The 22,440-nt window shown below is 48.4% G+C and overlaps 2 protein-coding genes across 2 annotated transcripts in view; one reads left to right on the top strand and one right to left on the bottom strand.

Annotated features, from left to right (window-relative positions):
• LOC146179426 (serine/threonine-protein kinase haspin-like) overlaps window positions 1-15,393 on the top strand; it is a 28,177-nt gene extending 12,784 nt beyond the window's left edge. The window contains exons 5-10 of the mRNA XM_084580191.1: window positions 963-1,028; window positions 2,810-2,916; window positions 4,586-4,659; window positions 6,912-7,143; window positions 13,174-13,273; window positions 14,927-15,393. Coding sequence (XP_084436317.1) covers window positions 963-1,028; window positions 2,810-2,916; window positions 4,586-4,659; window positions 6,912-7,143; window positions 13,174-13,273; window positions 14,927-15,221 — 874 coding nt within the window. The 3' untranslated portion in view covers window positions 15,222-15,393. The remainder of the gene's footprint in view (window positions 1-962; window positions 1,029-2,809; window positions 2,917-4,585; window positions 4,660-6,911; window positions 7,144-13,173; window positions 13,274-14,926) is intronic.
• Window positions 15,394-18,101: 2,708 nt separating this feature from the next.
• Window positions 18,102-21,427, bottom strand: LOC146179427 (uncharacterized). The gene is made up of 2 exons (XM_084579064.1): window positions 19,342-21,427; window positions 18,102-18,462 (listed from the first exon to the last, which is right to left on the bottom strand). Exons 1-2 carry the CDS (start codon window positions 21,380-21,382, stop codon window positions 18,287-18,289), a joined length of 2,217 nt encoding a protein of 738 aa, XP_084435190.1. The 5' UTR covers window positions 21,383-21,427; the 3' UTR covers window positions 18,102-18,286.
• Window positions 21,428-22,440: the final 1,013 nt, after the last annotated feature.

Here is a 22,440-nt window from a genome sequence, read left to right on the forward strand (position 1 = left end):
ACAAGAAGTGAATTAGGCAACTAGAAGCAACCAGAAGCAACCAACAGCAGCAGCATCCGTGCTTTCGCATTACTCCAATGCAGATTCTGCAGCACACTTTAATTTTTTATTAAAGACGCTATCGCTTGAGCGTCCTCATAATTTTGTTATCAGCAAGAGTTTATTCTGTGGCTCTTTCTTCGTATAGTACGTTGATTAACCTTGTACGGCCAACGCCCTTTCTATAGAGGGCGTGCTTGCACGGCAGTAGAAGGTGCATGTAGTATACTGGCGAGAAAATTAGATTTAAGAAATTTTCCGCCAGTCTATCAAAACAAAACAAAAAGTTTGCCACTATTACAAAGTGCGTGGCCTCTATAAAATCAATCTAAGTTTTCGGCGAGAGTTTTATCTGCTTGAAGACAATGCCCTGTCGATGAAGCCAGACTCAGTTTGTCAACGATGTTCCTTTATATAGAAAATATCAGAGGGGATGCTGCCATATCAATTTTTGTTTTGTTTAGAGAAGAGCGATTTTCGTACAATTAAGGGTTTTTATGGAGGCAGGATGGCGTTCCAGCAGCAAAGAGCCCATTGATTGCTATTGATATCTTTTTTTTTTTAATATGGATTATTTTTTATAATCCACCACTCGATTCAATCTTAATTATTTCGTATAAGCAATGAAAATTACTCGATTATAACAGTTTGAAGTGAATATCTGTGTAGCCTATATGTAATAAAATATCTGCATAAAAAAATCTACATCGACGTTGCCGCAATGCGCTTGTGAAAACCCCGATGTTGGTAGAGCCTGTAGCCTGTAGCCCTTTATTTTCGCCTTTTTAATATATTACGATCGCTACTTTATTAGTAACTGTAGCCGCGCCTATTAAAACGTGGTAATGCATCGTTACAAGTCAATTTGAATTTGTCTCCGGTCTTAATTTTATTGAAATACTGCCTTTTTCTTCCCCACGCAGAACTCTCGAGCGTCTCGCCGACAAAAGAGCGTCCAATTATACCACAGGATTTATTTTGAACCGAAGGTACGGCCCTATTTTTCCATCTAAATAACAAAGAAAATCACAAGCTTGATATGTCTGGTAGTGTCTAGTAGCGCTTGAAATTCTACAGTCGCAATCAGGGAAAAAAAGTTGAAGAACTTACTCAATTTCCCAATGCTGAGCTGGGTGAGCGACCTTATCAATTAAAAACCGAGCTGATTCCTTTTTCAGTTGAAATATTAAAAATAAATGTACATGACGCAAAGCCTGTGAAAATGGGAAGGCAAAATTAGGATGTTAATTATTTAAGAACGTTGCCCACCGTCTTACGACAGTCCTTACAGATAGGATAATGCAGAAAATTATAATGGCAGAAAACAGCATTATTCACAACGTTAATTATACATCAACATAAAATGATCTGCGCGCGAAATCATCATGGCAGTTTGTTTGAATTCAGACAGATCATTTTGTTCCGCAGAAAACATCGGCAATTGTATTCCATATTTCGGTCAATGGCTTAGGTGAATGAGAAATTACTTGTGAATTACTGATTATAAAGTCGACAATCGTAGGTACGAGCGCTGCAGCGTTTCGGCTTCGGCGAATCTCGCTTGATCTTCGCCAGTGTGTACATACTACTGCCGCAAGGCGATCAGAGAAACGGTAATAGAGTGAAGTCGCCGAATTGCCCCACGACACTGAAAATTTGTTTCCAAGCCCCGCCAGCAGATTTTGACATGTTTAAACAATCTTTATTAAGCTCATTGTTTTGTAGAAAGCTTTAAAGGAACTGCGGATAACTATGGACTCATGTGCTTGGCAGTAGGCAATCTCTATTAAGCTCATTGTTTTTGTAGACAGCTTTAAAGGAACTGCGGATACCTATGGACTAATGTGCTTGGCAGTAGACAATCTCTTTAAAGTTCATTGTTTTTGTAGACAGCTTTAAAGGAACTGCGGATACCTATGGACTAATGTGCTTGGCAGTAGACAATCTCTTTTAAGTTCATTGTTTTTGTAGACAGCTTTAAAGGAACTGCGGATAACTATGGACTAATATGCTTGGCAGACAATCTCTTTTAAGTTCATTGTTTTTGTAGACAGCTTTAAAGGAACTGCGGATATGGACTAATGTGCTTGGCAGTAGACAATCTCTTTTAAGTTCATTGTTTTTGTAGACAGCTTTAAAGGAACTGCGGATAACTATGGACTAATGTGCTTGGCAGTAGCAGAGTACATGGTGGGCCTCGCATGTGCTTCGGTGCTTCTAGACTTTTTTTCTCCTCCTCCTCCTCCTCCTACGTATGTTTTTACTGTGTCTGTAGAGATCAAAAAGATGTAAAACGTTAAAGACCCTCAAAATATGTAGGTATGACGCATTTGGTGTGGTTAGCTGGTCACAGTGGAGCTACAGTGTCAGGGTTAACTGTATAGATGCGGAACAGGCTTTTGGCCCAACAATATCCGTAATCAAGTCGATAATGACGATTATTATTTAAAAACAGGCTGTGTACAGCCTTTTACGAAAGTCGAGAGGCCACGCGCGGTCTGGTTCTATGCCGTGTAGTAGGGCCGCTATTACGTGGTGGACTCCCTAGGTTTCGTAGAACGACAGTTTCTAACACCTTAGAGAAAACTCGTAACTATAGTACATAGTGTGGGAGCGAACACTTGCTTTTGGTGAAGACTATGCTCAACTGCACAGGGCGCAATGCTGTTGAGATGAGCGAATAAGAGAAATATTGGCACTGGATCGCGTAACCCCTTGGTTCTGTGTTAATGTGTTCAGTATTGTGCGTTTCCCGTTTTGACGCGTACAGTGCCACGTGCGTCTGGGACGGGTATCCGCCGGAGCTGAGCTCTGCCTACCACTCATTTGCCGTCGTCCGGCGTGGAACTGACCGAAAAAGCGCCGACATCGCCTGCGGTGAGCTGGACGCGCAAAATCACAATGGCAAGTGGTTTGGCCTGCGCGTAAACAAAGAGAGGGGGGGGGGGGGGGGGGGTCGTACGCGATGGCACGTTGACTGGATCTCGAGGCTCTTCCACAGCCGCTGTGTGATGACTAGTGACCGAAATTTAGGTATTTACCGAAAAGTGACTTTAAATGCGTAAAGGGTAGATGCTGTTTGCACTTATCTGCCTTTCTTCCTACTTTTTTTTTTAGAAAATGCTAACCATTGCACCTGGCTCCATTTTAAACTAGCAAAAATGCACAACATGGAGAAAAGAAAACGAGACGAGAGTCACCCTTTCTCTTCAGCTTCGTTAGCGCTGTCGTGTGCGCATGTGCCCGGCTGTTTTCCCCAAATGGATTCGTTATAGTGCCCAGCACAATGACTTAAATCCCCGTCAAGAACGTATGCTTTCCGCGCTACAGCACCTGACGTTTTGTGTTGCTGCCAAAGCGTGTCTTGATTCTGTGGGGGAAACGGAAAAACACATGCAATATTACGGAAACAGTGAAAACGCCGTAAAAGACTGGACTCAATAAATGGTTCAGTTTAGAAGGTTCAGTGTTCCGAAACTACTCAGGCAACGAGGGACGGCGTAGTAGAGGGCTCCGGAAATATCGACCACCTGTGTTTTTTTTTAACGTGCGACATCGCACAGCACACGGCCGCCTTGATTTTCGCCTCCATCGAAGAGCGGCCGCCGCGGCCGGAATTCGATCCCGCATCCTTCACTCAGTACAGCATTCCAGCACCCTAACCTCTGCGCTACCGCCGCGGGGTCATTAGATGAATCCCTGAACCCAGTTGAAGTACGAGCAGCCTTTTGATGACTGGAAGGAAAGGCTGCTACATCTTCTTCGAAGGCGTAACAACTATTAGAAAAAAAAAAAAAGAGGCCTTAAAACTATTTCCGAATTCAGAGAGCTATACGCGGAAACGATACGGCCACATCACCTAAAGGCCTGAGCTCCTATGAACTCTCATGTTTTAGGTTTGCGCCACTAATATAAAACGTGGAAAGAAGATTTTCCACGTGCAGAGCAACCGAAAGGAGCAAGAGCTTGAAGTCTGACAACTTCAGAATGTGCTTTGTTGTATACGTGCCTTAAGAACTGCGTACGCTTCGCGCTTGGCTGGTCAACCACGTCCTGTTCTTTCGTGCTAAAGACCTAAGCAGGCCGAACGCATCGCATTTTTTTTTATTAATACCCTTTCGTTAGTGGACAGAAATCATGTTTTATTCAAGTTGTGTTGGTAAATAAGTATATTAATCAAAATATCGGTTTTCGCTTTATCGCCTATATCAGTACCTTTATAGCCTGAATGCCTGCCTATATATTTAGAGGTTTTTTTATGCCTAATTTCTGGGCCCTAGTGATGACGCTTAGTGGTGGGCGGCGATTATCAACTGAACAAGAATTTACATTTTATTTACAATCTACTTACAATCTATTTACAATCTATACTCCATCGTCAAAAGGAGGTGTAAGAATTAAATGCACTGCGGGAAATGCGCAGGATGCGCCCTGTCTTATCTAATATTTTGAACTTTCCGGCAAAAACGTCAATGCCGTCAACAAATGCTACTATGTGCGACCAAATCAAAAGCAAGCGCATGTTTACATATAATTTCGTTTCCAGCATTCCGTCAGGTCCCACAGCCTTACCTGGTATTGCAGATGGACTACGCAGGTGTTCCACTGTCATCGATCCTGGTACGTTAATCTGATCGCGAACGGTGCTTTCCCGGTGACCTTTGCCTTCTGGCTGCCCATAACAAAGACTGAGGTCGACGAAATGCGCGCAATAATTTGCATAATAGGCATGTTGACAACTAAACCTTGTTCCTACAGGCATGTACTGAACACGCACCCCTACCTCTGCAAAGCTGAAGAACTGTGTAAGCGCGTAGTTCTTTCTTAACAGTGCATGAGTGCCAGTACGTTACCAAACTGCCACGGGGTAAGCGTAAAGCTAGAAAGGAGCCCTTCTAGTCTTCTCCAACAGTTTGGCAGCTTAATTCACGTTGGTGAGTTTGTGCTTGGCTAAGTCACAGGTCTGTCGCTTAGCGAATTTCCTCTGAGGCATGGGGGGGGGGGGGGGGGGGCTCCCAAATACTGAAGTATCGTGATGCCTGCGTATCTGAGGCAGAGACGGCGTTCCTGGCCTAGGGAAGGAAATGTAGGGCAGTGCTGTGGCTGTGGCTTATTGTGATATTAAAGCGAAAGCCTTTAATGGTTCATGCTGTCGTGGACAAAGTGTGTCCCACTTTTGCGGCATTTTGATTGGCCGAGGCGGGATGCGTCCCCGCCATCTATATACAATGCCACACTTGAACGCGCGCCAAGGAACGCCACGCAACAGGAGCGATGGTGTACCGTCCAAACTCACATTTGCCGGAAAAAGTGTGATAGATACTGTGCCTTACCTTTCCTGTAAACCAATTACTATATGTACCATTGCAACGAATGCCGAAAAGAGGCTAACGATGGGAGGCAAATGATAGGAGAAGAAGGGTAGGCTTTGAGACAGCTAACAGGCCGTCTATTGCGATGGCTGTTTGTTGTACAGGGGTTGTACAGGGAGGAGGAGGAGGTAAACTTTATTTAAAGAAGAGGTCGTAGGCGCGGGGTGGGTTGACGTTCCCGTCCCCGCGGTGGGCTCCTCTTCTAGGCCGGACGCCAGGTGGCTGACCGACGATGTCGTTCGGCAACCTCTTCAGCCCGCTCCGTGACTCGGAGTTGAACCTCCGGGTCGGAGCTGAGCAGCGCGGCCTCCCACTGAGATTGGGTAGAGAGCTGCAGACTCTGTGATGGCTTGTCTTGATTACATGAGTATAGGATGTGTGGTGTGTCTGCCTTTTGATGTCCACAGAGAGAACAGACAGGACTGAACTACTCTGGGAACCATATGGAGTACATGTACGGATTAAAGAAAGTGTCTGTGTTAAGGTGCCGCCAGGTGACTTGTGTTTTACTTAGAGATCGATGTGGTTCTGGGAAGATTTGTCTTTCTTTCTTGAAGTGGGTAGTAATTTCTTTGTAGGTTGTCATCCGCTCCCTGGCCGACCTGAGCTCAGGGCAGCGCACCTCCCGGTTAACTACGAATCCTCGGGCAAATTGGTGCGCTGCCTCGTTCCCAGGATGGTCCGAATGGGCAGGGACCCAGATCAATGTGATAAGGCGGGTATGGGAGATTTTTTGTAAGATTTTGATGGCTGCGGAGTGGTCCCTTCCTTTTGCAAAATTTCGAATTGCGGTTTTAGAGTCGCTAAGGATGTATTTGGCAGTGGTGGAGGTAATGGCTAAAGCTATGGCAGCCTCTTCGGCCTCCTCCGGAAATTTTGTTTTATTGATTGTCGCCGGTGCGAGGGGAGAACCTCGATGATCGACAACTGCCAGGGAGAAGGCATCTCTGTCCGCATGTTCTGCCACGTCCACGTGCGCCGTGTCTTGGGTTATATCGCTTGTCTCGTAATTCAATTTTGCCTCCTTGTTGGCACTGTCACAGCATGCACCTTGTTGTCGTTGTTGTTGTTGTTGCTGTTGTGGCTGTAGGAAGAAGGAAAAGAAAATGCACGGCCTGCTACTGGCTCTGCAGCTTAGCCACTTTCGCTGCCCCGTGCAGACAGCAGAGAAAATAGAAAAGAAAGAAAAGGAAGAGGGATAAAAAAAAGCGCGCCGCAACAGCCGTCGTCCACCACCGAAGCGGTGGCGGGTGCAATGACGGCCTACAACAGATAAAAATTCGGTGGCAGGCAAGCCCCCGCCGCAAGCGGCGGTGACCTACCTGTTCCAGCCCCATCATTTGGCTGCGCACCAAAGTGCTGCGGCAAGTAGAGGCAAGGAGTGTTCATGGTTTTGCAGGATTGGCTCTCGACCATACAAAGCCTATTCCGCCTATTTTTAATCTGCTGTCTTGTGCAAGGAATGCTCTAATCGGTGACTTACCGTTTGCTCTTGTGCAGCCACTCAGTGCCGGGCAAGCATTGAGCGTCTTCAAGCAAGTTATTCTGACGTTGGCTGTGGCCGAGATAGGCATCAAATTCGAGCATCGGCACCTCAACCTCGACAATGTGTTCGTCAAGCGAACGGAAGAGCAAGTCATCGAGTGGAAACTCTCCGGACGAGCGTTCCACATAGAGACCCTCGGAGTCATTACGTATATAGGAAATTTCGGTGCCGCTCGCGCTGATACAGGTATTTCTGGCATCTTTTTTTTTCGTGTTATTTTTCTCGTCCCATTCATTTCTCACCCGACTTCGGTGACTCAGCTGCTTTAGCTTTCGGTTGCTAGGCCCAAGGTCTCGGGACTGAACTGTATAGCAACAGCTGTGCAGGAGATTTTGTGTGATACTGTGGGGGAATTAGCCCTGTGGTGGAGCTTAATCCGAAGCGCTTCACTACAGCGTCTTTCACAAACCGTGGGTAGCATTGGCACGCTAATCCACGCACGCCATGTTCCTTTCCTCTTGTATGCCATGGTTCAGGTAACGCTTCCGATGGTTCTTAGTGCTCGGCTCTTCTTGGGCAGAATATACAGCATTGTATCAATTTAAAATAAATTTCAAGACGATCAAAAGCCTCAAATTTCTTTGTCTCTATAGGTTTGCGTAGTCAGGTACAGAAAAAATTTTTTGAAAGTAAAAAAAAAAACGAAAATTGACTGAACAGGATCCACGTCAAGATTCGAATAACTATCCTTCCATGCCCCAGCCGAGCACGCTAACCAGTACTCTACGCAGACTTCCATAGAACGAGTCGATATTTTTTCTTATCTGGCTTAAGTTTTTCCGTCGTATGATTCCATTCAGTTGTACGTTGTAGCTCTGTCCTGTCCTCTTCTTCCTAGTCCTGTCTTAACGCTACGTTTTTCGTTGAACTAAGTGCGCGGCTTCGCATACTGTATTAAGGCAAGAGACAGATTGTGGCTGTAGGAAGGAGAAGAAAATGCACGGACGTGCTACTGGCTCTGTATCTGAGCCCCCTCCTCTGCCTCGTGCGGACAGATTTTTTGGATTGGAAAACATTTATTTCGTCGCTCAAGCAGGTCGATGGAGAGACGTACTAGATGGCCGCTAGTCCATGGCTGGCGGCGACCTTATTAGCCCGCTCGATGGCCCGTAGTTGAATCTGCGGGTCCGAGCTGACCAGCACGGCTTCCCACTGCTCGGGAGAAGGGAGCTGTATTAATTCCACCGCAGGTGGATCATTTGCGCAGTTCCAGAGAATATGATCGTATGTCGCTCTTTCGCCGCATTTACTGCAGGTTGGATTGTACTGGCCTGGGTACATCAGGGCAAGCACCGCCGGATTTAGGAGAGAGCGTGTTTGTAGTCGGCGCCAGGTAACTTCCTGTGCCTTTGTTAAAGATTTGTGGGGGGGGGGGGGGGATATGTGCGCCTTTCCAGCCTGAAGTGATGGGTAATGTCATGAAAAGAAATTAACCCGTCCTTCGTGAAATTCGGGTCGGAGGGCGCGCTCACTGCCCGGTCGACGAAACCTCGGGCTTGCGCGTGAGCCGCCTCGTTCCTCGGATTAGACGAGTGGGCCGGGACCCAGATTAGTTCAATTTCCCTAACCGGAGTAGGGGTGCTTTGGGGGATGCGGAGGGAGGTAGACGTGATGCGACCCCTCACGAAATTGCGAATGGCTGTTTTAGAATCACTGAATATAATATCGGCGGACGTGTTTGCAATAGCTAAGGCTATGGCCGCTTCCTCCGCCGTCTCGGAGGAGGTGGATGCGATTGATGCGGCCGCCAACGGAGAACCGTTCCCATTCACAGCGGCCAGTGCGAACGCTTGTATCTGGGTGTGCCGATATTCCGCCGCGTCCACGTATGCTGCATTGACGTGTTGGCCGTACTTGGCATGTAGGGCGCGAGCCCTCGCCATACGTCGGCCTTCGTGGTGCGCGGGGTGCATATTCTTGGGCAAGGGTTTAATTAATAGAGCTGTCCTAATGTGTGTAGGTAAGTGTGTTTTCGCGTCCTTCTCTGGAAGTTGTTCGCACATGTGTAGTCTGTACAGGATGGACCTTCCCGCGTTCGTGCGAGTGAGTCGTCCGAGCTGGGAGACAAGGTGTGCCTCGCACAGCTCCGAAAGTGTGTTGTGAACCCCAAGGGCCACTAACCTTTCCGTAGACGTGCTGTGCGGGAGCCCAAGGGCAGCCTTGTAGGCCTGTCGGATTAGGCTCTCGACCTTCATTCTTTCCGCAAATTGCAGTTTCAGGTACGGGAGAGAGTAGACAATTTTTCTCAGTACGAAAGCCTGGACTAATCGACAGAGATCTTTTTCTTTCATTCCTTTTCTTTTGTTGGCGATTCGTCTGATAAGTCGTACAGTCTGATTCATCGTGGCAGTGAGTCTGTTGATTGTTTCGGTGTTTTTGCGATTGTTTTGTATGTACATGCCCAGTATGCGCATGGTTTGAACCTCCCTGACCGGTTGGCCTCTCAAACATACGTTCAGGGCGATCGGGGGTGCCTGGTTTGCATTTCTTCCTCGCGGCTTGGCCCTGAAAACCAGCAGTTCTGATTTTGCGTGCGAGCATTCAAGGCCCGCTCCCGACGCGTAGGTTTCGATTATGTCGACTGCCTGCTGCAGCGTATCCTCTATTTGGCCGTCATTCCCCGTGGTTACCCACAGGGTGATGTCGTCCGCGTAGAGGGTGTGCTGCAGCCCCGGCAGGGCAGCGAGCTTGGGGGGAAGTGTAATGAGTGCAAGATTAAATAAGAAAGGCGAGAGCACCGAGCCTTGTGGTGTGCCCCGGCTTCCCAGAGGAATGGAATCTGATTTAAGGCTACCTAGAGTGAGCTCTGCTGTCCGCTCTGATAGGAATGATCGGACATAATTAAATATCCGTTCACCAGGGTCCAATTGAGAGAGATTCGTGAGGATTGTCTCCTGCGAGACGTTGTTGAAGGCTCTGCTCAGGTCTAGCCCGAGTACCGCCTTCGTCCCAGTTCCACATGGAGGGTCCAGCACATCCTTCTTAAGCTGTAGCATCACGTCCTGCGTGGACAAGTTTGCCCTAAAGCCAATCATTGTTGGAGGAAGTAAGTCGCGGTCTTCCGCGTAATTTTGCAGTCGGTTAAGGATGACATGTTCCATTAGCTTTCCGATGCAAGACGTGAGGGAGATGGGGCGCAAATTTTCGATCGAGAGTTTCTTGCCTGGTTTTGGGATGAAGGTGACCCGCGCGTGCCTCCATTCCTGAGGTATCTCGCCTTCCCTTCAGTAGGTGTTCATTAGTTCCGTCAGGGCCGCGACAGAAGTGTGGTCTAGGTTTCGGAGCGTTTTGTTTGACACCCCGTCAGGTCCAGCCGCGGTGGTGGTACGGAGCTGGCTGAGAGCAAACCAGACCTCGGCATCTGCTATGTCGGCGTCCAGGGTGTCGTTGGGGAGACCCTCATACGCGGGTAGAGGGTCTGTGTTGGATGTGCTCAGGTAGCGTGTTCGCAGTTCGGCAAGTAGCTCAGCGTCCGTACCCTGGTATTGGTGAATTAATTTCGTGAGTCGGTCTCGCTGTGTGCATTTTGTCTGTGTGGGGTCGAGCAAGTGTCGGAGGAAGAACCATGTCTTTTTGTTTCCAAGCTGCCCGTTCATATTATCACAAATTTGGCCTGATTGTTTTTCCTGCAGCTCTACAGTGTACGTTTCGATATGGCGCTCGAGTTGCGCTATACGCTTGCGTAGATTTCTATTGTGTCTCTGTCTCTTCCAACGTTTTAGTAGGCTGGCATGCGCTTCCCACATGTGGAGGAGTTTGGAGTCAGTCGTCTGGTGCGGCTCCTCAGTCGGCGTCTCGACCGTGGTGGTCTTGACGTCCTCTTTAAGTGCAGCAATCCACTCCGTTAGGTTGTTTATCTGACTGGGGGCAGTTTGCTCTCGTAAGCGTCTGAACCTATCCCAATCGGTGATGCGTGTGCGCATGTGGTGTAGTTTGTGAAATGTTGTGTCAAATGTTGTAGCTATTATGTAATGATCGCTCCCTAGTGTGTTTCTGGTGTTGGACCAGCAGGCGTCGCTAATGTTTTTGGTTAGTGTGAGATCGGGCGAGGTATCTGCGCTAATGCTGTTGCCGACCCGCGTGATTTCTTGGGGATCGTTAAGAATTGTGAGGCCCAGGTTCTGGATAGATTGCCACAGCTTTGTACCCTTGGGGTTGTTCTTCCGATAACCCCAAGCCGAATGGTGGGCATTAAAATCGCCCACCACAAGGAGCTGCGTTCCTGCGGCGAGTCGAGTTACTTTACACAGTAGGTCGGGAATTCCTGACCCTCTGTCTTTCGGTGGACTGTATAGGTTGAGTATAAAAAGATTTGCCTCACCCTTTTTTCTGGGCACAATTTCAAGTAGCGTGTACTGTTCGCTAGAACTGTCTATCGTGTGTTGTATAGCAGTAATGTTGCGTTGAACAAATGTCGCTGTGAATGGGATGGTCGCCGTCGTCCCTGCGTTCAAGGGGGGAGTAAACGCTTTATAGCCCGGTAATTTCGCCGGACCGCTAGCTTCTTGAAGGGCTATTACGTCCGGTTGTTTAGGTAAGCTTTGGATGTGAAACAACAGGTTACTCCGTTTGTTGCGGAATCCCCTGCAGTTCCACTGCCATACCTCAATTTGCTGGCGAGGGGCCATTTTGAGACATGGGAGGAATAATTACGGGCACGGTCGCGGATGCCGGCATTACGTTACGGCTTGCCTCCAGGGCCGCGAGACGCTGCACTACTTGCTGAAAAAAAACAGCGATGTTTGAACCCAGCTCAGTTACTTCGCGCGTGAGAACGTTAACTTTTTCCTCGAGACCGCTAAATTTATTCTCGAGTGCGCTCAATTCTGCTCTTAGCTTGTCTGCTGACTTAGATTTGGTAGTGGGTTGCGGGTTGTCATCTTTAGACGCTTCTGCAGCGCGTTTCGATCCGGAACCCTCGTCGGAAGGAGCCGGTCTTTTCAGGTTAATGCGGCTGTCCGTCTCCATTGCATTACTGGTGGAGGGTATGGCGCTTAGCGTGGTGGATGAAGGCGCACGGGGTACTGGCGTAGGTTTTACGGGTGGTTGCAAAGATTGAAATAGACTTTTCATTTCTGTTATTTCCCGTTGCATTTGCGCAATGGTTGCGTCTCTGGACTGTATTTTAGCTAAGAGCTCCTTCTCCCGAGCGGTGTAATTCTGGGAAGCCGTATCCGGCCAGCTCACCTGCTTTGAGCTGCTTCTGCTCCTGCTCGAACGCTGCCGTAAGTAGAGAAAGAAAGGAAAAGAAGAGGCAAAGAAAGACGCGCGCCGCAACAGCCGTCGTCCACCACCTAAGCGGTGGCGGGTGCAATGACGGTCTACAAGAGATGCGAATTCGGTGGCTGGCTAGCCCCCGCCGCAAGCGGCGTTGACCTACCGCCCCAGCCCCGTAGGGCCAAGAACTGCCATCCTTCACCACCACTCCTCCAAGAGACAGATCTGTATTTCAAGGTCACGTCGTGAGGTACAGAAATGGATTGAGCCGGGAAGGAGAAACAGTAGAGCCGGATGAGGGTTCTGAGAAAGGGACGCGGAGCGCAGTCGGAGAGTTGAGAGTGGTTGAGAGACATGTCAGCAGCGAAACGGAAGGGCATTGATGGAAAGGGAAACAGCGGCGCTGCGGAGGAGAGAGACGTCAGCGGTAACATGGCATGTTTCAATACTTGAGGGAAATGTTAACGGCGACGCTTGTAGAAAGTGCTAGAAACGGCAGCAGCACGCTCGCAGCGCACTCGCCTGCTTTGCATACGACCCCTCATGGGCTTAGAGATTCGTTGTACATCGCTATGGGTTACGAGTCTTGCGAAGCACCAGGGCCTATTCGCAGGCGCGGAAGGTCGAGAAAGTGCGCCACGTCAGAAGACTCTAGAGCAGCTCGAAATGCCGCTCATTTTGGCCGCCGTCGGTGTGTGGCTGTAGAAGATACATGCTGTGGTGATTGAAGTGCGTACTCAGAAATTTGGATGTCATAGAGTGCGAACAAAAGATGTAAGAATATTAACAGAACTACCAATTAGGCCTCAAATTCATAGAAAGTCCTAGGCATCGCCCATATTCTTTCTCGTATATTGTCTTCGGTGCCCCTTTAATGTTGCACCTGTCGTTTCCTTTTCATAGCCCGCTATGTGTCAACACCAATCGTGTCAGCGTTTTTGGGGCAGATATGCAATTATTATTCACACTTAATGCGCATGCACTCTCTGGACTGCGCAGATGGTGACGTGCAGTTTGCAGATCCCCGACCGCTATGGGAAGATTGCCAAAAAGACAGCGCCCTGAATGACATTCACAAGAGGATCAGAGAAGAGCTCAAGTAGGTTTTAGCTAGGCGCAATATGCTACGATAGGCATTGCCAAGATTTTTCGACTTGAACTGCTTCGGTTTACTTTCGCGAAAGTAAAAAGTTGTAAGGGACGGCAAAACCCCTTTCCTAACCCCTGGATTTATCTACGTTCAGTGCATGAAGGAAGGAAGCCAACAGTCGGCGAGGCCAAGGAAAGCGTTGGGGATGGTACTTTATGTCTTTTTCTTTTAGTTACACAAACGCCTCGAGAGTATTTGAGGAACAAGATGAGTCATTAACAAATTACTTTGTAATTCAGAAGTGCAATATGCCGGGCTAGTGCTGCATAATGAAATAAAACAGCGCAAGGGACGGGACGAAACGCGAAGGGAAGGAAACATAGACACGGGCGCTGACTAACAACTGAAATTTTATTCCGATGCGGTACACATATATAAGGTACAAAGAGGGGAAGTGTGGCCAAGGCGATCCTGCACAATCACCGAAACAGTCTAGTCACGTCCAAGAGTGGAAAACGATAAAAAGGTGAAAGGCCGAAAAAACTGAAAGCGATAAAAACCATGTTGTAAGAGGCCGGGACGGAAAGTAAAACCGTAAAAACAGATATACACATACCCAAAAAAAAGGCAAGTGAAAGCGTTAAAATATAACGGTAGAAACACGGGACTAAAATCGCGGCACAAAGTGATTAACAAAAGTGGCATTTATGAAAAAGATTAAAAATTTACCCTGCCTATGAAAAATTCCAATTCTTTTTGCGACAAGCACAGGGAGGGTGTACTCACACATTGATCCTTTGCGCTGTGGATTTCGAACGCTTCTGCGATTTCCCTGGATATCCTATCCCGTCCTCTAGCAACAATTGTGCAGCGATTGAAATCTGGGTAACAGGTGCGCGTCTTTCTCTCCCTCTTTCTTTCTTTCTTTCTTTCTTTCTTTCTTTCTTTCTTTCTTTCTTTCTTTCTTTCTTTCTTTCTTTCTTTCTTTCTTTCTTTTCTATTTTCTCTTCTGTCTGCATGAGGCAGCGGAGGTGGCTCAGCTACAGAGCCAGTAGCAGGACCGTGCACTTTCTTTTCCTTCTTCCTACAGCCACAACAACAACAATAGTTACACTGCTTTAATTCCGAAAGCTCACATGTATACTGGTAATGTGTCAGTTTAGCTTTAAATCTCCTTAAGACCAGAATCTACTTGAAGGCTGACCTTGTTCTCCCTGCTATTTATGCTCTCACATACACGTATACCTTCATATTCTTCCATAACATATTCATGTTGTATTCTCTAGACAATTCCATGCTCTCTACGTACACAGAACACGTATTAGTAAGAAACAGGGTTATAATTGAATAAGGTTAACGGAAAGTTAATTTGGAAGGCTTTTGTCCTGTAGTCAGCGTAGTAGGAGTATCATGATAATTATGATAATAATTATGACTCAGGGTATCTCAGCTGATCCCTGATCTGCTGTCGCTGCACTCCTGCAGTCACCGTATTTGAAATATCGTGATGACTATGATGATAATTATGACTCAGGGTATCTCAGCTGATCTCTGATCTCCTGTCGCTGCACTCCTGCAGTCGGCGTATTTGGGATATCGTGATGATTATGATGATAATTATTTCACAAAGCATCTCAGCTGCTCTCTGATCTGTCGTTGCAGCGACGACTGGAGCTCCTACTGTCCGAGAACGAACGTTCTCTTCGCCTACCACGTGGCCCGCGAGCTGGGCCACATCCGCATCGCGCCGGAAGATCCGCGCCGTGCACGGGACTGGGACACGTTCGAGGCGTGGAAGTTCCGGCTTCCCTGGTTCCCCAGCGTCGCCGAGTTCGCGCAGAGCGTCTTCACCGAGATGGATAGCAATGACGTGTCGCGGAAGATCTCTTCAGCTGTCTCAGTGCTAGGAAAGCTCATTTCGAAACCCCTCTCTCCATTCTTGAGCGGCAGCAATTAACGTGCGTTAGAATGCGGCACGAACTGGGCGCAGATTGGAGCAGTTAGACGTAGTGTCCGATTACATATAGTTAAGCGTATCTGGTTCCTGGAAGAATGACTTATGAATAACATATAATTACAATGTGCACGCCACGCCGGTAATGGTCAAATGAAGGGCGAGGTGTTTTTCTAGCCCCATGAATTGTTTCTCATCTCTCTATCGAATTTCTTAACACTGAAATAGCTACTTGAGCTTATGGCAGAGGAAAGTTGCGTAGTGTCCAGGCGTCTGATTTTCTGCGCTCAAGACGCTTGCCGTTTCGAAACTTTTCGGTGCTGTATCGTTTACGGTCATTTGAGAACAATTAAAAATGTCAGACGATTTATATATACTCTCTTGCTTTTATTGTTATGGCTGGAATGCGAACTCACCTCGCGTGTTTTTGGTGCCGATGTCACCCCAGGACTGCCTTCGGCTACGGCCGTCACTACAAATTGGCGGCTGGGTGGCATACATTGCAATGGTGTGCACCAGTGCAGCTCCTCCTTCATGCGCAAAACAAAACGAACGTGCTTCACGAAGGCAGAAGTGGTAATGCCACAAACTGTGAGAAGTGCAGTTTGAGCAAAATAAAAAGTGCTGCTGTCGCATCTCTGTAGGTGATTCCCCCGTGTGGCTGATGTGCGGCTATCTCGTTCAAAGCTGTAGCTATAATAGCATTATTAGGGAGGCTGGCATATGCGGAGCAAACGCTGACATTGTTATCGCGAAGATTTCATTTTCACCTTACCATATTCAATGCCTTCAAAACCTCAGGAAAGTGCGGCTAGCGCAATTAAGGCGATGGTGTAATTGTTGAGCCTCGAGACGGGCCTTTGTCCGACAGGGGACCCAATTAATCCAGCTGATATGAGCAAAAGCGGCAAGAAAGCTCATATCACCAGCAATAAGACAACAAAAAGCCAAAACCATTGACGACATGCTACAGAAAATAAAGTCTTCGCGACGCCTTATTTGAAGTTGGGCGCGTCGGAAAAAGGCAAGGTGGAGGCTACGATTAGGCAGGCGTATAAAGCGGCTCTTGGGTTGCCTCACAATGCGTCTACCGAAAGGCTGCTGGGATTAGGGGTGCACAACACCCTAGAAGAACTACGGGAGGCGCAATTGGTGATGCAGCTCGGTAGGCTTTCAAAAACAAAAGCAGGAAGGGACATATTGGAAAGGATCGGCATTGGAGTTGACGCTCCAGCTGGTGACACTAAAATTCAGATTAGGCGGGAAATGCACAAGGGCTTGTACATAAAACCCTTGCCCAAGAACATGCATCCAATACATCACGAGGACCGCAGGAAGGCAAGAGCCAAAGCTTTACATGCTAAGTACATGCTAACATGCTAATAAGTACATGCTAACGCATTTGCAATTGCGGTGGTGGACGGGCGGGGACGCTTGATCGCCTTCGGATCAGTCAAAACCCGCTCCCCAGAAACTGCAGAGGAAGCGGCGATAGCACTAGCTATTACTAGTAGTAATGCTGACTTCATCTTCAGCGATTCCAGAACAGCCATCCGAAATTTGGCGAGGGGCAGAATATCTGTCACAGCGGCGCGATTGCTGAATCGGGCCACGGGGCGAGGGAATACGGAGGCGGAAATTGTCTGGGTACCAGCACACTCTGGGAATCCTGGGAACGAGACGGTTCACATGAATACTCGAGGTTTCGTCAGCAGAGTAGGTGAGCCGGACGTTCCGGGAAGGCCCACGAGAGATGGGCTGGTATCCTTTCATGACATTACTAATCTTTTCAAACTTGAGCGGAGGATTTACCTACCCCCGGACAAGCAATTGGTGAAGGCGCAGGAATGCGTCTGGCGACGATTGCAGACTAGATGTTTCTTCAACCCATACGTGTTGAGCAAAATCTACCCGGATATTCAGCCGGAGTGCAAATGGTGTCAGGAATTGGAAACCCATGACCACATATTATGGAGCTGCAGCATAGCACCGCCACCGGCGGATATTATGAGTGATCCATCCCTCGAGCAGTGGGAGGCCGTGTTGGCCAGCTCAGACCCGGTCGTCCAGACCAGGGCCGTGGAGTGGGCCACCCAGGTCGCCGTCAGCCATGGGTTGATGGCCATCTAACACGGAATCGTCCACACATGCTCTCTGACGAAAATAAAGTTTTTCCATCCATCCATCGTTCACAAATTGACATTTGCACGTAACAGCCAACAAAACCAGTTCAGCACGGGCACAGACAAATAATGCGCAAGAGATAAAAGAACCCAGGAATTGGCACAAAGGTGATAAGCGCCTCAGAAATATTAAGTTAACTGTGTTCGATATGCGACAAGTCGAACAGCAGTCACCTGTGCCCTTATCAAATTTTGTGCACTATGCGCATAGGTTAACAGTCTAGCAGAAACCAAATCTTAAAATTAGCCGAGGATGATTACGTAGGACAAGAAATGATGCGAGTGGGACGCAACACTAACAACTGGACTTTTATTGAAATGTCCCTCTTGTGCAGTAACTACTATTTAAGGTTAGAGTTCGGTCAATGAGAATTATTCACTAGCGCTATGTTTGATCCATCTTAAACTAGAAGGGATAGCCGCCACCGTCGCTCATATTGGCAAAGTAAGAACTAGCGAATTCTTTCCGTCTACATATATATAGAAAATTACGAAAGCAATTTAATGGAAAATTCGTGCGAGCTCTCAAGGACTTTCGGGCTTAATATTTTTATTCACTTGTGCTACTGAAGCCAAATTTACCGCGTCTGTCTTTGGGCATTACAGTTACTATAGTGAGTGGGAGAATGCACTGCGTTGGTCGAAGTTGAGAGCGGTTGCACTAGCTGGAAAACGAAACGAATACAGCAGACAGAGTATATAGTTAAAACGGTTTAATTCTCTAAACGGGTAAAAAGATCGCGAAAAAAGCGTGCGGGAAAGGGAGCGCAAATGCAATTAGCTGCTTTAACTTAAGATCAGTGCTCAGACGAGACGAGTTCATGTAGACCGGCACACGCTTTTCGAAGAGCTGCGTATGTGTACAGGAGCCACTCGTGTTGTCGTCTAGGGCCGAGGCGTCCAGTGGTGGGACTGAGACACCCCGAGGATGCAGCGGCGGGAGCAGCCGACCAGGCAACAGAGGTGATTGGCGCCGTCACAGTCGGCAGTGTGCCGGCACTGGTCGACTTCATGCTTGAAGGGTGGCATGCAGGGGGCGTTGATCCGGGGACAAGAGAGCTCTGTAGGAAAATCATGCAAACAGCGATACATATAGAACACGTTAATGTGTGCTGGAACAAATTCTACCTACGCCTAACACATCTGCGCACCTGGGCGAAGGTCGCTAGCATATTTTATTGGGCTGTGAAATGTACAGAAACAGGACTGAGTGCAGTTCGGCGAAATTTAAAAGCGCAGTTGCCCCAAGGGACAGGTTGAGACGCATGGGTGAAAACAGATTTTGTCCGCCTTGAGCGAGGCATTTGGCAAATACGTATAGAAGGGTATAACTGTTAAAAAAAAAAAAAAAAAAAACGAAGCGAAAGAAACGAGAAGGTTACGCAGTTCTTACTGAGTCTTACGCACTTTATACCACCAGACCCTTTTCATCTTCGCAATCAACACCATGAAAGATAAGGCTCAGCGACAAGCAAAGGTACGCGCTACAGCCTTTTACAAAGGTTTTTAGCCGGTTCTGGACCTGGACGTCAAGTTGACTGGAAGGGATGCGGTGGAAATTAATATTTAGGAAAAAGAGCGCTAGATCGAGAGTTCCGAGACAAGGCATAGAAGCCCCCCCCCCCCCCTCCACCCCTTTGTTATTTCGCCTCCAGCGCTATTTTTTTAAGGGGGTGGGGTCGCACAGAAAATTGGACGACGCGAAAGACAAATTAAATTACCGCCGATTGTACTAGCGCGCCATGCTGAGAGTTCCTTGAACCACCGTATACCCCTACGTAGCCTTGAACCTGTGCTTAGTCCACCAGCATGGTGGCCGAGGCGTTACGTGCTAGTAATCTACGACGTCCCAAGTTTCTGGCCGCCAATAAATCGGTACGGATGGATGGACATACTGATAAAACGTGTATACCAAACGCGATTATAAGGGGTAGACATACCTGTGTTTTCTGCCTCGCAGCTGTGGTGCAGGAAACACTTCTGGACACAGCTGTGAAGCTTGCGCTGGCACTTTCCACACTGGCCCAAGCGCTGGTTCTCGAACTCCCCCATGTGGCCGGGCAGGTGCACGGTGTAATAGTCTTCGATGTCCTTGTGATCAGGCACGAACTGGTCCGTGCTGTACTGAGTTATCGGCTTGACGTAAGCGTCATGCAAAGTCGTGGGCCTGGCTGTGGAGGTTGGCAGAAGCACAGGACGCGAAGGCGGGCGGGTCTGCTGCAAGAAAATGCTGTTTGTCGAAGAAACGTCAAGAGATGTAGCTGTCCGCTCCCAAGTTTCGGAAAGGGGTTTCTCGTTCAGCCTTAGCGTTGTGCTTCCAGTTACAGCCTGTCGAACCGACTCGGTTGGTACAGAGTTAAGTACTGGACGGGATGAGTTAGCCTCTCTTTGCTTTTCAGTTGCAGTGGGGGTAAGAGGGCTGGCGGTCCTTGTGGGCGTCAAACCCGGAGTGGTGGCTGCGTGGAGAGTTTGTGTGGTAGTCTCGTTTAGGAAAGACCTTTGGGGCACTTCTGAAAACTGCACAGCCGAAGCAGGTCCGAGGTCCGAAGGGAGGGCCGAGGACTGTTTTCCGAATGCAAGCTGCCTGCTTGTTGTCGAATCACTGCTTGCGATTTTAGGGCTAGGTGTTGTGATCTCCGTATGCAGTCTCGAAAGCACAGTCACGGTCGTGAGGTTGGAAGGGTCGGTTCCTGGGGTTGAATTTAGAGGAGCATTTTTTAAAGCCTGCGTAGGCAGCGCGAGGGGATTAGAACTTTCCTCACGTCGAACGGTCACGGATGACTGTATGGAAGGTGTGGGTTTGACGGTACGGTCGGTGTCATTAAATGCAGGCATCGGTCGTCGTGTGGTCAAGCCCCTGGTCTGCCCAGAAGGAACTACTTCAGTTGCATTTTCTTGCAGACCCTGGCGCGGCAGAACCTCGATGGTTGCAATAGGCGGCACACTTGGCGGTAATGTGAAGTTGTTGAATGGGGCGGTTGATGAAGCCGAACCTTGTGTGGAATGGGCCGCTTCCACGCCTTCAGAAGTAGGAGTCGTGGACAAGAGCAGCGTGCTTTTGGAGCCATTCTCAGCCAGAGTAGTGGCGGCCGTTGAAGCAAAGACTTCTGAAGGAATGGTTCGAGGAGCCAGGTTTCTCCCTCGTGGCATGTCAGGCGAACTGGGCGGTATTGGAGGGCTCTTCGAGACTTCTGTACCTATTGTCGCTGCATGAGTAAGAGTGCTAGCTCTTTGACGTAGACCTTCTGTAGTAGCAGTCTGAACCAGGTGGAGATTATCAACAGGGGGTGGGCCTCGGGTACTGGGAGTGGACACAGTGATGTGGTGTACTGTAGCGTCGGTCACTGTCTTTGGTGGCTTCGTGCCGTTTCGCAGAGCTCCTTCCGTAGTGTGTTCGGCAAGCTCTTGTCCAGTAGATGTCGGAAGCCTTAGTTTGTCAGCGAGGGAGGTGTTGCTATCTTCCGAAGGCCCGCTGGTGAAAGAGCCAGTAGCTTTTGTCGTAACACTTACGGAAGGCAAGAAACTTTCTGGAACGTCGTCGGGGCAACCTCCGAAGAACTTGCAGCCGAAGAACGAGTGGGTAGGGTGGAATTGTGTGGGGCGGATGGTGTGTTTGACAGGCTGACTCGATGGCTCACCAAAGGGAGGGTTTGCTAACTGTGCCGCAGCTTCTGCGTGTAATGGTGGATGGTCTTCAGAGTTCGACACAGGATGATTGCTTTTGCCCACCATATCCTCAGCGGGGTAGGCTGGGCGTTGAATGTTGGCCGAACCACCATGATCTCCGGGCGCGTTTGGCGAGCCATACTGAAGGGGCCCCAGGGCTGGGGAGCTTTCAAATTTTTCGACGCTTCCATGGCTCGCTGGAACTTTCACCGCCTCGGCTTCTCCAGGCGCAGCTCCTATGCGTCGAACGCCGTGACCACTGACGGAATCTGAAAGAAGCATAACCAAAATAACACATAAAAGCGGCCCACCCATCGCTATTCCCGCGCCCGCCAACTGTCGACGCGGCAACTTTTGCGATTATAATGAGCGACGTTTCATCTTCGCCGTGTTCATATAAATGGTCTTGAAGGCGAGGGGGAAAGTTTAATGTCGCCTCATTTCTCTCTGCTCGTTTCGCGTGGTTTGCGTGTATGACGTTTACGTGAGCGCAATGTGGTTGTCATTCTGGTAATCCGATTTACACGTGCTCTCTTCGTTTCGGTGCCTTTGCCACGAGATGCAGGATATCAGATGCTCAGACGGGACGCGCACGTAATGTACGCGCTTTTTTTTTTTTTCATTTCTATTTTCCAACTGCCTCTCTCTTTCCCTTGTGTGCTGGAGCATCTACGTATACACTTTTATGTTACTATTTTAATCCAAACACTCTTCTTGCGCCGTGTATAGATTAGTGCAGACAACCTGTAAGTATTAAGATGGTCATCAGAAATAGAAACAGTTCACTGCGATGTTCCAAAATTTTTATGAATGAATGTCACCCGTTAATAATTTTAATTTATTAACGATGCGCCACTATTAGAGCGCACACTCCCGGAGAGTGTTTGGGGGTAGCTTTTCCGGTCTCAATGGAGATGCCCTCGACTTGCGTGGCAAGCTCAGCCGGAAGTCAGCCACCTGTAGTAACAGAAGGGAGTGGCCGTTTGGTGCCCAGCTTTCGCCGGTTCAGGCCAGAGAAAGCGTCGGAGTCAAAATTAATAAACACACAAACTTTATGCACAGCATGAGACGATACAGAGGAATTCACAACACTTAAAACACACGGACAAGCGGTTCACAGAAAGGCAATGCAAGGCATGCAGTTAAAGAGGCTTTCGGTAAACACGGAGGCTTTACAACACAATACACGAGAGAGTCAGAGCAAATAAACGCCAAATTGTTCACCAGGCGCTCTCGCAGACCGATGTCTGGAGAGTCACGATGTAGCCGCTCTTCAAACACTGAACCTCAGCCAGCTCCTTCAGAAGAATATCTTTCTCTTTTAAATATTGTCTTTCTTTCTTTAACATACGTTTGCTCCATTCTCCCTCTTT

The sequence above is a fragment of the Amblyomma maculatum genome, chromosome 9, assembly GCF_055883805.1.
Source record: "Amblyomma maculatum isolate TAMU_Amacu chromosome 9, ASM5588380v1, whole genome shotgun sequence".
Lineage (NCBI taxonomy): Eukaryota > Metazoa > Arthropoda > Arachnida > Ixodida > Ixodidae > Amblyomma > Amblyomma maculatum.